This window comes from Ciona intestinalis, chromosome 2, assembly GCF_000224145.3.
Source record: "Ciona intestinalis chromosome 2, KH, whole genome shotgun sequence".
Classification (NCBI taxonomy): domain Eukaryota; kingdom Metazoa; phylum Chordata; class Ascidiacea; order Phlebobranchia; family Cionidae; genus Ciona; species Ciona intestinalis.
The window spans coordinates 6,304,639-6,318,365 of record NC_020167.2 but is presented as its reverse complement, the minus strand read 5'-3'; the positions used below and the strand labels follow the sequence as shown (position 1 = coordinate 6,318,365).

At 35.5% G+C, this 13,727-nt stretch overlaps 4 protein-coding genes across 6 annotated transcripts in view; 2 read left to right on the top strand and 2 right to left on the bottom strand.

Moving 5' to 3' along the window:
- Positions 1–401: 401 nt before the first annotated feature.
- Positions 402–1,779, bottom strand: LOC100186966 (glutathione S-transferase 1). The gene is made up of 4 exons (XM_002128135.4): positions 1,580–1,779; positions 1,236–1,438; positions 931–1,032; positions 402–698 (listed from the first exon to the last, which is right to left on the bottom strand). Exons 1-4 carry the CDS (start codon positions 1,710–1,712, stop codon positions 534–536), a joined length of 603 nt encoding a protein of 200 aa, XP_002128171.1. The 5' UTR covers positions 1,713–1,779; the 3' UTR covers positions 402–533.
- A 1,122-nt stretch (positions 1,780–2,901) lies between these two features.
- Positions 2,902–6,036, bottom strand: LOC100176750 (glutathione S-transferase 1-like). Its single transcript, XM_002128114.3, has 4 exons — positions 5,388–6,036; positions 4,441–4,643; positions 3,992–4,093; positions 2,902–3,143 (listed from the first exon to the last, which is right to left on the bottom strand). Exons 1-4 carry the CDS (start codon positions 5,578–5,580, stop codon positions 2,973–2,975), a joined length of 669 nt encoding a protein of 222 aa, XP_002128150.2. The 5' UTR covers positions 5,581–6,036; the 3' UTR covers positions 2,902–2,972.
- Positions 6,037–6,777: 741 nt separating this feature from the next.
- On the top strand, positions 6,778–9,456 carry LOC100179070 (glycosyltransferase 1 domain-containing protein 1). Its single transcript, XM_002128005.5, has one exon. The coding sequence runs from the start codon at positions 7,476–7,478 to the stop codon at positions 8,622–8,624; it is 1,149 nt and encodes a 382-aa protein (XP_002128041.1). The 5' UTR covers positions 6,778–7,475; the 3' UTR covers positions 8,625–9,456.
- The window catches only part of LOC100183774 (uncharacterized oxidoreductase YjmC), an 8,406-nt gene continuing 3,698 nt past the window's right edge, over positions 9,020–13,727 (top strand). The window contains exons 1-5 of one of the 3 annotated variants that reach the window (XM_004225696.4): positions 9,020–9,098; positions 10,198–10,352; positions 10,514–10,662; positions 11,609–11,710; positions 12,481–12,650. In XM_004225696.4, the coding sequence (XP_004225744.1) occupies positions 9,076–9,098; positions 10,198–10,352; positions 10,514–10,662; positions 11,609–11,710; positions 12,481–12,650 (599 nt within the window). In that variant the 5' untranslated portion in view covers positions 9,020–9,075. Of the gene's footprint in view, positions 9,099–9,459; positions 9,603–10,197; positions 10,353–10,513; positions 10,663–11,608; positions 11,711–12,480; positions 12,651–13,727 lie in introns of those variants that run through there. The other 2 variants (XM_018817672.2, XM_002127947.5) reach the window with 2 other exon arrangements.

The following is a 13,727-nucleotide window of genomic DNA, read 5'->3' as shown; positions in this document are numbered from 1 at the left end:
GCAGTTTATTTTAGGGGTCCCAAGTGATATGAAACTAGTTTTAAAAGATCAAGAATTAGTCATAGTGAGGTTTATTATAAAGTTTTGACTTGAAATACAAGACTTAGTAAGCCAATGATTAGTTGTTGTGCTTATTCAAGCCTATTTGGTATGCGCGGTACCCTTTGATTAAAAGGCAAGCGCTATAAACCACTGCGTCACGGCTCCGTTAAAAGGTCTAAAAAAGCTTAAGTGTACCGATCTTTATGTAACAACTTACGATCTTCATGTAACAACTCAATCAGGAATAATTAAAACCTCTTTTGTTCAATTCTTTAAAACCTTAGTAATTATAATTATGTGTGTTGCTGTTAGCTAACCAATTTCATTGGTTAGACCATTTTAAAATCAACCAATCAAGATTCAATGGTCATTATTTTATTAACATTTTACAAAGTTGACTTGATATGAAAGGTTTAAGTGAGTGAGTGTGAGACCAATGATTGGTATTATTACAACAGTTCATTCTAGGATTTAGAGGTTTTTTGTTAGATTTAGTCTTGTGGTCTTTTCTTCAGCCAAGCTGCAATATTTGGTCTTGCGGCCACTGTGTCTGTGAGTTTACTAATGAGACCGAAAGACTCGAACTTGGAGGCATCGTACAACGTCTTAAGCAACTCTATCATTGCACAGACAACTATGTCAGCAACTGACACTTTCTGAAATGTTAGGTAAAGGTTAATAGCTTTCATTTTGTAACAGTTAAGTCCTATATAAGGCACTTCATGGTCTACTCTATATGACCTCAGTTAGCCAATACCCCAACACCTCGGGTGCTAAGACATTACCAGATGAAATCCTGTTGCTTTCTCAAAGGTAGGTAATGATAGGAAAAAATGTATCTTAATGAATTACAGGGAGAACATCTAAGATATTTAAAGTTTCATTTACCTCTCCTAGAATATATGGTCCACATGATTTTGCAATTTGTTCATTCAGTTTTGTAAATTTAGGAAAAAAATGGTCGGTCCATGCAGTCTCCTTTTTCTCTGCCTGTGTTTGTAATAAATATAACATTAGCTTGTTATAATATTAAAGAAGGCTATGGTTAAAACAAAACTAATTGTAATTTTTTTTGAACTTGGTATGCAAAGATAAAAAAGTTGTATTTAAAGGGTTTTACCATTTCTCGCTATATTTTACACAATTTTTACTTTTACAATAATAATATGTTCTGAATATTTAATTTATTTCACCTTTTTGGTCTCGTCCTGTTCACTGAATGGATATTCCATAACAGCTTCGAACAAAACTTCAATCCACATATCAATCTGAGCTGCTTCCAACTCATTTGATCCCATTAAATTGAATGTTCGGCCAAGATAACGAACCATAGCTCTGCTGTGAGCGATTGGAACATCATCCACAAATAGAACCGGCATCTTCCCAAATGGCATGCCTGTGAAATGTATACATGTAATGTGTTCCCACAAATATAACTTGTGGATGATGTTTTAGTATGTAATTGTTTTTTTTAAATATTTTCATCAAAGAAACAGTTACAAAAGGTAAGCATACAAGCATGTAACAGTTTACGAACCTGGTTTTCTGGCTGGCCAATCTTCTTTTTTTATTCTTTCATCGGTGTAGTCAACTCCAGCCTCTGCGAAGATTAATCTTCCCATCTCACCAAGTCCTCGGAGGTCGAAGTAACATAACTTGTAAGTTGGCATTTTGATATAGGGTAGTTACTGAGTATTTAAGTTTTAGCTGTAGTAAAAATGAATACCTTAGATTATGGTTTGAAAAGCTCTGTCTATGGCCATTTTTTTAAATCTAGTTTTTGTATGTAACTAAAGCAAAGTGTGTATGGTGTTTTAAAATAAACGCATATTAAAACCCGAAGTTATCATGCATATAATAAATGGGAATTGATACCCAAAATTACTGTATAAAAACGTGTTCGAGCAAATTTAAATTTTTAAAAACAATGGCGACACAGCAACAGTTGCTATGCATTATTCAATTTGTTGTTAACGGTGTAGCAATGGTGACATTAACGGTTGGACATTCTGCATGTCTTATTACAAACATCCCCTCGGGCCGAGCCAACGCTCGTGTAAGTACTGTAGCGCACTCGTAGTGGTAAACCTGCATGACACAGCAAAAATTGACCGACTTTTCTGCCGGCTGGTATCGGTTTACCGCACCAATATTTTCGCGTTTACCAGCTTTATACTTAAGTATACGATGATTAAACACGAAAACCCGACGGTAAATATGATATTTTATATATATCATAAAAAATAATGCTGTAAACGTCTTTGCTGCAGAAATAACTATCATTTTCGCTCGTATATCTGCACTATCATTCCACTCTGCAAACAAAATATCACTACACATATGCGTAGTATAAAACACAAATCACCAGAATAAACAATCACTCAACCAAATGTATTCCACGTCTCCTTGTATTCCACGTCACGCCCGTTTCCTACCAACTCATAGCGTTGCCTGCGCGATCATTGTGAGCCAGAGGCCCATACAGGCTTCTATTTGTTTGATGGGTGACGGCTTCGCATGCGTAGACACCCACATACACACACACATATACTTATATACGCGCACACACGCATATACATCCTGCACACACACACATGTACTCGCTATAAGAGGAAAATTTTGGCCTTTCGTTTACGTACGTTGCTGTCTGATTACAATCTAGGTTGGTCACACCAAACAATGGTAACGTAATATTGGGTTAGGTTACGACAGACCTGTGACATATCATTACTTGACACCATTCTACCTAACGTGTAAGCAAGTCGTGTGTGAGCACCACGTGACTAACACATCACTGCAGACTGCGCGATCGGGCGTAATTTTTTTGAACGCAAATATTAGACCAACAGAAAACAGACACACGTTTCACCAAGTTTTATTGTTATATACATTATTTTGACGGGCGATCATATGAGCATTTTACATGTACATTATATATAGGACGCGGGACGTTTCTTTAGCCAAGCAGCAATTTTCGGTCGATTTTCAAGCGTTTCGATCATCTTGGTAACATATGGAACCGATTCCAATGATTTATCGGCAAACCAAACTTTCAATAGTTCAAATTTAGAAAACAGGGCAATGTCAGCAACAGAGAGTTTCTGCAATGCAAATATCTTTTATTTGAGTGTATATGGTAGGGTAGGGGAGGATGGGACAATTTTTATTTTATCCTGTTGTTCCGTTCGGTGGTAAACAAAAAAAACATTGAAATAATTATTAATTCGTATCCTAACGAGTCACAAAGGCCATTGTTATTTGTTTAAAATACTACCAGGATATTTTGATATTATGTGCTAAACGTGTCCCAATTTACCCAACAATACCAATTATTTCTACCAAAAACTATAATATAGTAGGGTGGGGAAGATGAGACACCTTTTCAATCAATTTTCTCCTCCAGTGTGGTAGTAAACAAACATTTAACGATTTTTTATAAAACTTATCCTCACGGCTTTCATAGACCATTGTTAATTGTTTAAAACACGATTCGAATATTTGGTTATTATGTGTCGAAGGTGTCCCATCTTCCCCCACCCTACTATATTATAGTTTTTGGTAGAAATAATTAAAGGCAAATGTTAGGTTTGTGGCGGAGTGTTTATTTGGAGCGTTGTAGACAATCGTATGCTTATAATATACTGAGTTGTCATGATAAGTAGTTTCAGTATAGGTTGGGAACTATAAAGTCATGCTTTCGATATTCATGCTATACTTATTTTATATAAACATTTGTTCGGATCCATGGGCTTTGTAGTGAATTTGATTAACTTTTAAAACTAGCAGAGTACGACTACAATAGCAAGGAAGGAAACTTTATTCAGTTTTTAGGCGTATATTCTTTATTTTGAAAGCTCTTGATAAAAGTTGAATACTTAGTTAGCGGCAAGAAGTACATTCAGCACTCCTGGTTATATATATATGTTTAGCACAGGTTATACCGACGCACCTCTCCTAGTATGTATGGTCCACCTGATTTTATAATTTGTTCGTTTACTTTTGCCAGCTTCGGTAATAGGTTATCGTTCCAAAGAGCGTCAGCCAGCTCCGCCTAAAATGCATTATTTGCTGGCAATAAGTTGCGAACGTGAATTGACCGGAACTGTAATAGCTTTGCAAAGTTATTAGTACACACGATCTGTCGATCATATATATATTAGAAAGTAGGGTAACAGTGTATACGTCATGTTGTCTATATACAAGTACTTTGTGGAGAGTTTCAAAAGTGCACTACAATCTGAAGTAAGTATACATATACTCAACATATACACTCGTAAGTGGGCACGAGGTCTATGAAACAAGGTGTATGGAAGAGAACACCCGTGATATAACCACTGTCGTTGACGGGAGGATGAATAAGTTACTTTATAGCCCTGCATATAGCCTACTAACAGTAACCTTTTTCTTTTCGTCTTGTTCATTGAATGGATATGCCATGGCAGATTCAAACAAAACTTCAATCCACATATCAACCAGCGCCGCTTCCAACTCATTTGATCCCATTAAATTAAATATACGACCAAGATAACGCAATATTGCCCTACTATGCGCAATTTGAACATCATCTACGAAAAGAATCGGCAACTTTCCAAATGGCGTCTCTGCAAATAAATAAAAAAGAGTATAAAAAAGAGTTAGTAAATATAACCAACCAAAAACCACACACGTTTCATTATAGATATGCGCATGCTTCTTTCTTTAGTTTGGGGTCTGTATCGATGTTTACTTTCTAAGTTTTTCAATACCTTATTCATAAGTACATGTGGATACATATCATATAGTAGGATGGGGGAAGATGGGACACCTTTCACACCTAATAACCAAATATCCTGATCGTGTTTTAAACAACTAACAACGATCTATGGGAGCCGTGAGGATAAAGTTTTATAAAAAATCGTTGAATGTTCGTTTACTACCAAATTGAAGGAGAAAATAGATTGAAAAGGTGTCCCATCTTTCCCCACCCTACTATATAACATTGGTAGTCCTGGCCTCCCGAATATCGTTTTTTTGTAGTTCTTTTCTACGCTTATGGGAGAGCGTGGCACAGCTTGGCAACTTAGATTTAGGCCAGAGGCCCATGGTTTGTAGACCACCCATTTACACCCATGGTTTGTAGACCATATAGAGTACAGTGGGGGAAGGTGTGACACCTTTTCATTCTATTTTCTCGTTTCATTTGGTAGTAAACAAAGAACATTCGAAGAATTATAAAACCGTATCCTCACGACTACCATAAATCGTTGTTTATTGTTAAAAACTTGATCAGGATATTTGAAACTGTGTGCCAACGGTGTCCCATCTTCCCCCACAGTACTATATCATTATGATTAATTCCTACTCACTAGGTTTTCGTTCAGCCCAGTCAGCCCCTTCTCGCTCCAGCCTTTCATCCGTGTATTCAACGCCAACTTCAGCGAATACGATTCTCGCCATTTCTCCAAGACCACGGAGGTTGAAGTAACATAGCTTGTAGGTGGGCATTTTGTTCTTTGATTTTAACAAATTTAAACCTAAACGCCTGAAGTGAAATGCCATTTTTGTTGGTTAATAAGTTTTGTGTAGTTGTCATTATAATTGATTGAAAGCATTTCAATTAATTGTATTTTTCTCTTCGAATACAAACTGATAATCGGTAAAACATGCTATACGGGTAAAAAGCGTATGGAAAAGAGTATCTTTTAAAAAGCTTTGCGAGTTAAAACTATATAGTAAGTTGTTCTTACTCCTATTCCTACTTATATGTAGGCCTATATCCGTATAGGAAAGCTAGTTAACATTCCAAAATAGAAAACTGTATCACCGCCCACCCATGCAAACAACCTATACATTTATGAACATCTATACCCGTACACTATTTCCAAGCTCACTCAGCAACTAATACTAATTCAGCAACCATTAATAGTTAAACCTGAGTGGTGATATAGCCCGCTCTGTAAATATTTGAGGTACTTGTCGCCGGTCGCTGCAATTTCTTCGCTACATTATTGGTTTGTTTTAAAAATCTGTGCCCAGCTTAGCTGGAACTGAATTCAGCTTGGAAAGATTTGCAAATGCATTTTTAAATTCCAAATTGAACAGTAATTAGTTCCAATTTGGTGACACATAAATACAGGTTTGTCGTGAGCGTGTGCTTATAAGTAACATGTTATAGGTTACCTTCGTTATTGCCAGTCGTGCTCGTGGCATACGAAGTAAATGGTTTAAACAGCTTGTAAATGTTTCCGACTTTACAAGCGCATTCGTTGCGAGCGCTCGCAACAACCAGGAGGGAGCTGGTTCACCGCTCGATGCTGCTACCAATGTTGGCGTGTGTATCCTTAGGCGAGATGCTCATAGATCATTGTTTCAACCCCCTATGGTCACTAGTAGGTGGTCCGAATTGTCGGCTATACAGACAAAACAATTACGCACACTGGTACATATATATGTCAGAGGAAGAGTGTAACTTACTTTATCCTCGTGTGGCTGGAAAACGACAGTCGTTGTACCACGGGTGCTCATACACCTCGTGCCAGCTTACGAATTACCATGTATCTTACTTTGTGAATGATTTTTTTTTTGGGGGGGGGGGGGGGTATGTATGGCTGATAATTTGGACAACCCATTAGTGATCACTCGGTTGGAGCAATTGCTGTTAAGTGTCTTACTCAAAGACACATACGCCCACAATGCTAGCAGCGACGGTATGTCGTTAATCATAAGGGGGCACGAGGAGTATTGAACATGTTATTACATCAGACGTTGCACTCTCACACGAGGATAGTAACATTCATTCATTCATTTACGAGATTGTAACATCGACACCGTGTGTTTACGAAATCAGATAAACAATAATCCTTAGAGGGCGCTAAATGACCGCAACCATATTAGGACAAATACCGCTACCATTGATTGCCGAATGCCGACTATGTCTTGTGCTCCAAATTGTAAATATAGCATGCGTGCCTGGTCAAATGGTCAGACATAGGTGGTTGCTTGCGTCATACAACCATTTAATAATACGTAAATTTATGAAATTAGCTAATTAATTAATGCTAAGGTTTTTCAAGTTTGTATATATGTATATTTAACATGAAAATTGCTGATCTACTATAATTTACTATATTGCAGAATGTTTGTTTAGTGTTGTAATGTTTTTTAAGGTTCTTGATATATTATAAATCACTATTATTGGAGGTATTTCTGTAATTGTTTAACTTACATTCATATAAAATGAATCAAATGTAGCAATGACAATGAGCTAGTTAAACTTGAATTTAACATGTGGAACATGCATTATTTGATTTAATATTATTATTATTTTTTTACCAATAATGAATTTTTTGTTGTAAAATAGTTATTACTAAGTTTCACTTTTTGTTTGTTTAAAATTTAAATGATGTATAAATTTTTCTTTTTCGATCTGTGTTTTTTGTTTTCTTATTCCTGACATGCGTTGTGTTGTTATATTATCTCCTCTACTACCATGTAGTGGCAATACTTCCACTGTAGGAAGAATTTCCGAGCATTTTACGAAGAGGGGTATTGAATGTGTTTCATGCACGCCCACACATTTTGTGGCAGAAAATAAATGTTCTGTAAAACTTTTAAACATTTTTATTGAAAAAAAATGTGCGGAGGCTTTATTATTGTTGCATGCTGTAAAGAGTGGCGTGTGTTTGCAATGTCGCTGTAATGTTCCGTGTAAATTGCGCGTTAACTATGGAATAGTATTTGGTGGCACCGACATTAATGAAGACAGACATAATGGGAACAAACAAACCATCTTAAAAGATACAATTAAGAGCTCAGTGTTTTGTGTGGCATTCACTGAAGATTTGAAACAAATTGCTTTGACCATTTGCCCCAAGTCAAATATACATGTTTATCCTCAAGCAGTTGACTATACAATGTTTAAATCCCATGCAGTTAGTGAAAACACTCCTGACCTTAAAAGTCCAATTTTATTTATCATACCTTCAAATATAAGACCTGTGAAAAACCCTTTGTTTCTGCTTGAAGATTTTTGGAAGTGGAGTGTCTCGCAAAGGCCAAAGTACGACATCAGGTTATTGGTTATTGGTAACATACTAGATGAAGCATACTCTGAAACATTTTTTCAAAAGTTGTCAGCATTGAAATTGAGATATAGCAGTAAAGTTAATGTTTCACCGGAAGGTAAACAAACCCAGAATTTGCAAACGTGGCTGAATAAAACAAACGGAGACCGCGTGTTATTCTCTCCTGCTGTACCAAGACATGAGTTCCAAAAACTTTTATCCAACTTTACATTTGCAGTGGTAAATACCTCAAACAGCGAAGGTATGGCATCTTCATTGTTGGAAGCGATGTCTATGAATATACCAGTACTTGCTCGTGATATACCTGGCAACAGTGCTGTTATAAACCATGATCTAAATGGCTGTTTGTTCTTAAATCCTGACGAGTTTATATTTTCCGCTATGAAACTAATCACTGACAAAGAATATAGACTTAGTTTGATTACAGCAGCACAGAAATCAATATGCAAAGTTTACAACCCACATATAGAAGCTGAGTTTTATTTGAAATTATTCCAAAAGCACTTTAGTGTATTATGATTGCAGTAGAGTTTTGTTCGCCATAGTTTTTAACTATCTATCTTATTATTGTAATCAAGATTCAAGAATGTGATTTTTTTTTATACAACTTTTGTGCAGTGATGTGTATCTAGTTAATACGTTTTCTTGATTTTTATTTTTATTACATTTTAAACCAATTCTGTTTACAATAACTGATTTCTATTTACCTTCTGTAAAGAAAATCAAATGAATCCTATATGTAGTTCCATAACTGTGTTTATTTTCTTTATTTAAGTCTCAATGTTCTATAAATATTTGTGCTATGAACAGAAATGTAATCAATCCATCTGTTATATTCTTGCTGTTTTTTTATTTCTTCTTATTTAGTTCCATATCTTGCTTACTGTGGGTGATTCTCTGTACGTTTTTTGTTATTGTGTTTATTATTTCCAGGTTTTGGTTAGTTTAGCTCTTCTTGATAAAAGCTGGAATGTCAATTTTAGGAAACCAAGGGTAATTTAACAACTTTCTGGTTTAGTTTTTTAATTTCTACTTTTATTTCTTTATTTTTTATTTGAGTTTCCTTTATACAAGATCCTTAATTATATACTATATAAATCGTTTTCTTTTAATTTTAAATTCTTGTAATTGTTTATGGGTGTTTTTACTTGCCGTAGGGCAAACAGTTGTGTTTTAAATTATTTGTGTCATGGTGTGTACATGTATGTAAAAATTTCATACACTTATATCTAAAGGTTTTTATGTAGAAAATTGAGCCTAAAATATAAATAGATTTTGATGCTAACTTTATGGTCGTCATTTTAGTTTCTCGTTGCACCATTTAATTAGTCACCTAATTCAACTTTTATATTAGAAATAATAAATGTTCATCATGTTGATAAAATTATTGCAATCAAATCATTTCTAATTATTTCCTTTATGTTGTAATAAATACCACGTATGCTTCAACCATCATGTTACAAATAGGAAGAATTATTCCAACTTTCATCATCACTGGTATTTATTAATTTAAAATTTCAATATTTCATTGAAATCATTTAATTTAAATTATTTATCATCCGAATACAATACCATTACTGATCAGTATGTCCTTGGATATGGAAGTGGCAACCAATAGCCCAGCCAGAAAAAATAAGAGGGGTTTTCAAAACAAATATTTTTATTTTATATATATATGTATAAATGTTTTTTTATTTAAAAAAAGTGGGAGTTGGCACCCCTGAAACTGTTGTGTCATCCATGGGTAAGCCACTAAAGTTGCCACCATGAGAAATGTTTGGACAAAATGCTTTCATGCCTAATTAATTATCTTAATTTGCATACTGTATATGTAATAAGAAACCGCCTTTCTACAGGAAGCATATACTTTACATACATTTGTGCTAACTGTGGATAAACTGTACTTGGTATGATGCCACATGTGTATAAAGCGAAGGCAGTAAAATAGATAAACTCAAAATTCTCTCAAACAATTTTCGCATCTTTGGTTGAAATGGTAATGATTAATGCAGTGTAGAAAATCTAGAGTTGGCCTGCCAACCCTTGGTTTGGCGCCTATGCTCTCAACTAATTTTACCAACTTTTCTCACAGTGAATTTGCCTGCGTACCGAGGGAAGCCGCTACAGACTTTATAGTGAAATGCATCACTGCAGCTGGGGCAACTACATCTCATGCAACCGACCTTGCTGAGCTGTTGGTAGCTGCTGATTATCGAGGACACTTCAGTCATGGAATGAACAGACTTGGTGAGTTTGTATATTAGTTGTTGCTGCGAGGCATATTGATAGGACCAGAAAACAGATTAAAAAAGTCCTATCTTCCTCAATCCTACTATATAAAAAAAATTACATCTATGACAAAAATAATTAATAACAAACGTCATGCTCATGTCCCCTGTTTTTTTCAGAGATGTACGTCAAAGATTTGAAGACAGGAATTTGCGACGTGAAGGGCGAGCCTGTTGTTGAGAAGGAAACGGTTGCCACGGCAATGGTGGATGGGGGGAATCTACTCGGACCTGCTGTTGGGAAGTTTTGTATGAACCTTGCTATTAAGGTGAGGTGTGGGTTTATTGAAATGACGGTTAAAGTGGGTCGTGATTGTTTATAAAAGGTGCAAGAAAACAAAGAGTGGTTCCTTATGGATTGTCTAAATTGTCAATCATACACTTGAAAAAAATTTTAAATGGGAAAAATTATTTGTTAGGCATTAAAGAGGCTGTCGCGAAAGCTTTAATATGGAAGTTGCTCAAAACAGTGTTCCCTTATGGGTTATCTAAATTGTCAACAAGTCGCCAAAAAATCATAAAAAAATTAATGAAAAGGGCATTAAAAGGAATCGAGCGTAAAGCTGTTAGGTACAAGAGTTTGAATTCATATTGTTATCGCAAGATATACATAAATATGTTTAGTTAACTGTAAGTTCGAACCTACTTTGTTACCCGCATTTGATTTACCGTTAATCGTATGTAAGTTCAATGAAGCGTGTATTTGTGTTCATGCGTGTAAGTTTAGTTTATGTGCCTTTAAGTTTATGTGCCCTAACCAACCAGCGCCGCCCGCATCACTCGCGGGTTTGGCTTACTTCCTTGCTTTCCTATACGTCCTTTAGTTATAGTTGCATTGACTTTGAGTTTAGTATGTACGTTTAGTTTTACAGCCAGCCTTATATATCCGCTTTAAGTTTATCGCTTTGCTTTAAGTTTATCGTTTCACCAATTATTCTTCCCTATTCCGGATGTATAAGTTATTGTAATCCTAAATGATGGTATCATATTATTAGCCGCAAACAGTTTGTAAGTACTTTGTTGTTCCTTTAACATTGCATTATTTAATCGTTCTTATTTGTTTGTAAGTACTTCGTTGTTCCTTTAACGTTGCATTATTTAATCGTTAAAACAAAACAAAAAGGGGATGCATTGACTAATGCGGCAACAATAAAAGAAAAATAATTGCCATAGAAGCTTGGCGGTTGTACTTTTTCATGGATTTTGTTTTCACAGAAAGCGTCGGAAGCAGGTGTTGGTTGGGTGTGTGCACGCAGATCAAACCACTACAGTATAGCTGGGTATTATGGGTTGATGGCTGCTGAAAAGTCTATGATTGTAAGTCAATAAACAACATAAACTTCACCTGAAAATTGGTGGCATTTTAGTGGCAAATTAAAATCCCTGGATGATTTCTTAAAAGCTGCATGAATGTAGTATGCAGCTTTATTGCAATTGAAATGCCTGATTGCTTATAGCTTGGGTTGGTTATGTGTTGAAATAGGATGCTTTCATGTTTCTATTCAGAGATTAACAAACTATTTAAGCCAACTCTGGCCTTAACTTCAGATCCTTATCGTTGTGCCTTGCCATAGAATCAAATATAGAATAAAAACTGGTGTGAGAATTGGCAAGTTTCTGCCATTAGTTGCCTTGCTTTCAGGATGTTTATACTTGCATGTGTGGTCATACAACCAACTCCATAAGTTAAATTAATATAAAACAAATTAATGCATCTTATCCATAACACTATTTTTTTAGTTCGCTTGGATTTCCGAAACCCATTTTATAAGTTTAAAATTTAAAGCAGGTTTTTCTGCATATGTCAATGTCATACTCCATAAGTCTACTTTAAGCTTACATATACAACAGTAAATCTCATTTCAATTTATAGTTTTTGAATCACTGTAATTGTAGTATAAGAAAACTAACCAAAAGTCACTTATCAGCACACCGCAAAAGCTTTAGCAACTCGCCTGTGGGCATGGGAGGCAGCCTTGCATATAAATCTCATTCTATACTTGTTGGTTTGTAAAACTCATAATTGTGGTTAGTTAAATTCTGGGTGTTTAGCTACTTTTGCATCTCATTTATTTATTTTGTTATAGGGAATGTCCATGTGTAACACCTCCCCATTAGTGGTTGGTTCGCGGGCCCAACAGTGCACTTTGGGTACAAATCCAATTGCTTTTGTTGCACCAACTAATTCTTCCGATAACTTTGCACTAGATATGGCCACCTCAACTGTAGCAGTTGGAAAAATCGAATTACAGAAAAGGTAAGGCCACTGTGTCTTGTTCATTGAATCGTAAACCGGACAGTGTGCATGAGGTAGATAGACACCATTGGTTATATGTGGCTCATGATGTGTTAAACTTCAAATCTCAGAAAATAAAACAGAACTGTGATGTTGCATGTTAGATGTCTATTATCTCCAGATGGTCCTAGTTTCTTTTATTGCTAATTTTGTTTGTTTCTCTTGTTGTTATTGTTTGTCTCTTCTTGTTGTAGTTGTGCATTAGTGCACTGGTGTTCTTGTTGTGTTTTTGTTGTGTTGTTGTTTCTGAGGAAAACATGAAAGCATCCTATTTATTGTTTTCTTGTTCAAGAAGAATCATTGCTGCATAGTTAATCATTTAACCATTATTTGTTAATCGGAACCTGGTGTTCTAGTAATTTGATTCAAATTATCTTTGGCAATATTAGTTTCTATGTGTAGCTCACCCAATTGTTTTATAATAATTTTCCACACACATCTCAACTATTGGTTGACGCAAACACACAATCCACGCTTTGATTTCTTTCACAAACTTCAAAAAAAGCCTCAAACATAGAACTTTAATCAATACCCTTATATTTATGCGGGTTTGGTGCCATGACAAAGTGGTTAGCACACCTGCCTCTAGCCCAGGGTTTACCGGGTTTACCGGGTTTGAGGCTCAATGCTGCTACCATTGTTGGCATGTGGGTCCTTGGGCAAGTCACCTAACAAAACTTTTTTTAAGCCTGTTACCGCTTATGGGATGTCTAAGTTGGCAGACATTATAAAAGAATTAAAATACCAACAAAAATTCTTACACACAAAGTACAAATGCTCACTTGATTTTTTTAGCTCGCAAGCTGGCACTAAGTGTATGAAACAGAACACTAAGTTTTAATGCCTGTCCTTTTTCCGACACTTGAAAATAAATGAGTTACATTCATTCATCATTCATTTAGTTGGTATATTCAATTTAACACTTTCGGCGCCGCACTAATTTGAACAATCGGACACTGGGTGCCGCAAGAATTTTGGATTTTATTAAATTTTAAATAAGCCATGAATTGCAATTGAAAGTTGCAAATTATACAACAG

Coding starts and splice junctions, on each gene's coding strand:
- LOC100179070 (XM_002128005.5), top strand. CDS start 7,476: ATGCGTTGTGTTGTTATATTATCTCCTCTACTACCATGTAGTGGCAAT.
- LOC100186966 (XM_002128135.4), bottom strand. CDS start 1,712: ATGCCAACTTACAAGTTATGTTACTTCGACCTCCGAGGACTTGGTGAG. Junction 1,033..1,235: donor AACAGGACGAGACCAAAAAG/GTGAAATAAATT, acceptor TTACAAACACAG/GCAGAGAAAAAGGAGACTGC. Junction 699..930: donor GACCATATATTCTAGGAGAG/GTAAATGAAACT, acceptor CTAACATTTCAG/AAAGTGTCAGTTGCTGACAT.
- LOC100176750 (XM_002128114.3), bottom strand. CDS start 5,580: ATGGCATTTCACTTCAGGCGTTTAGGTTTAAATTTGTTAAAATCAAAG. Junction 4,644..5,387: donor CTGGGCTGAACGAAAACCTA/GTGAGTAGGAAT, acceptor ATTTATTTGCAG/AGACGCCATTTGGAAAGTTG. Junction 3,144..3,991: donor GACCATACATACTAGGAGAG/GTGCGTCGGTAT, acceptor TTTGCATTGCAG/AAACTCTCTGTTGCTGACAT.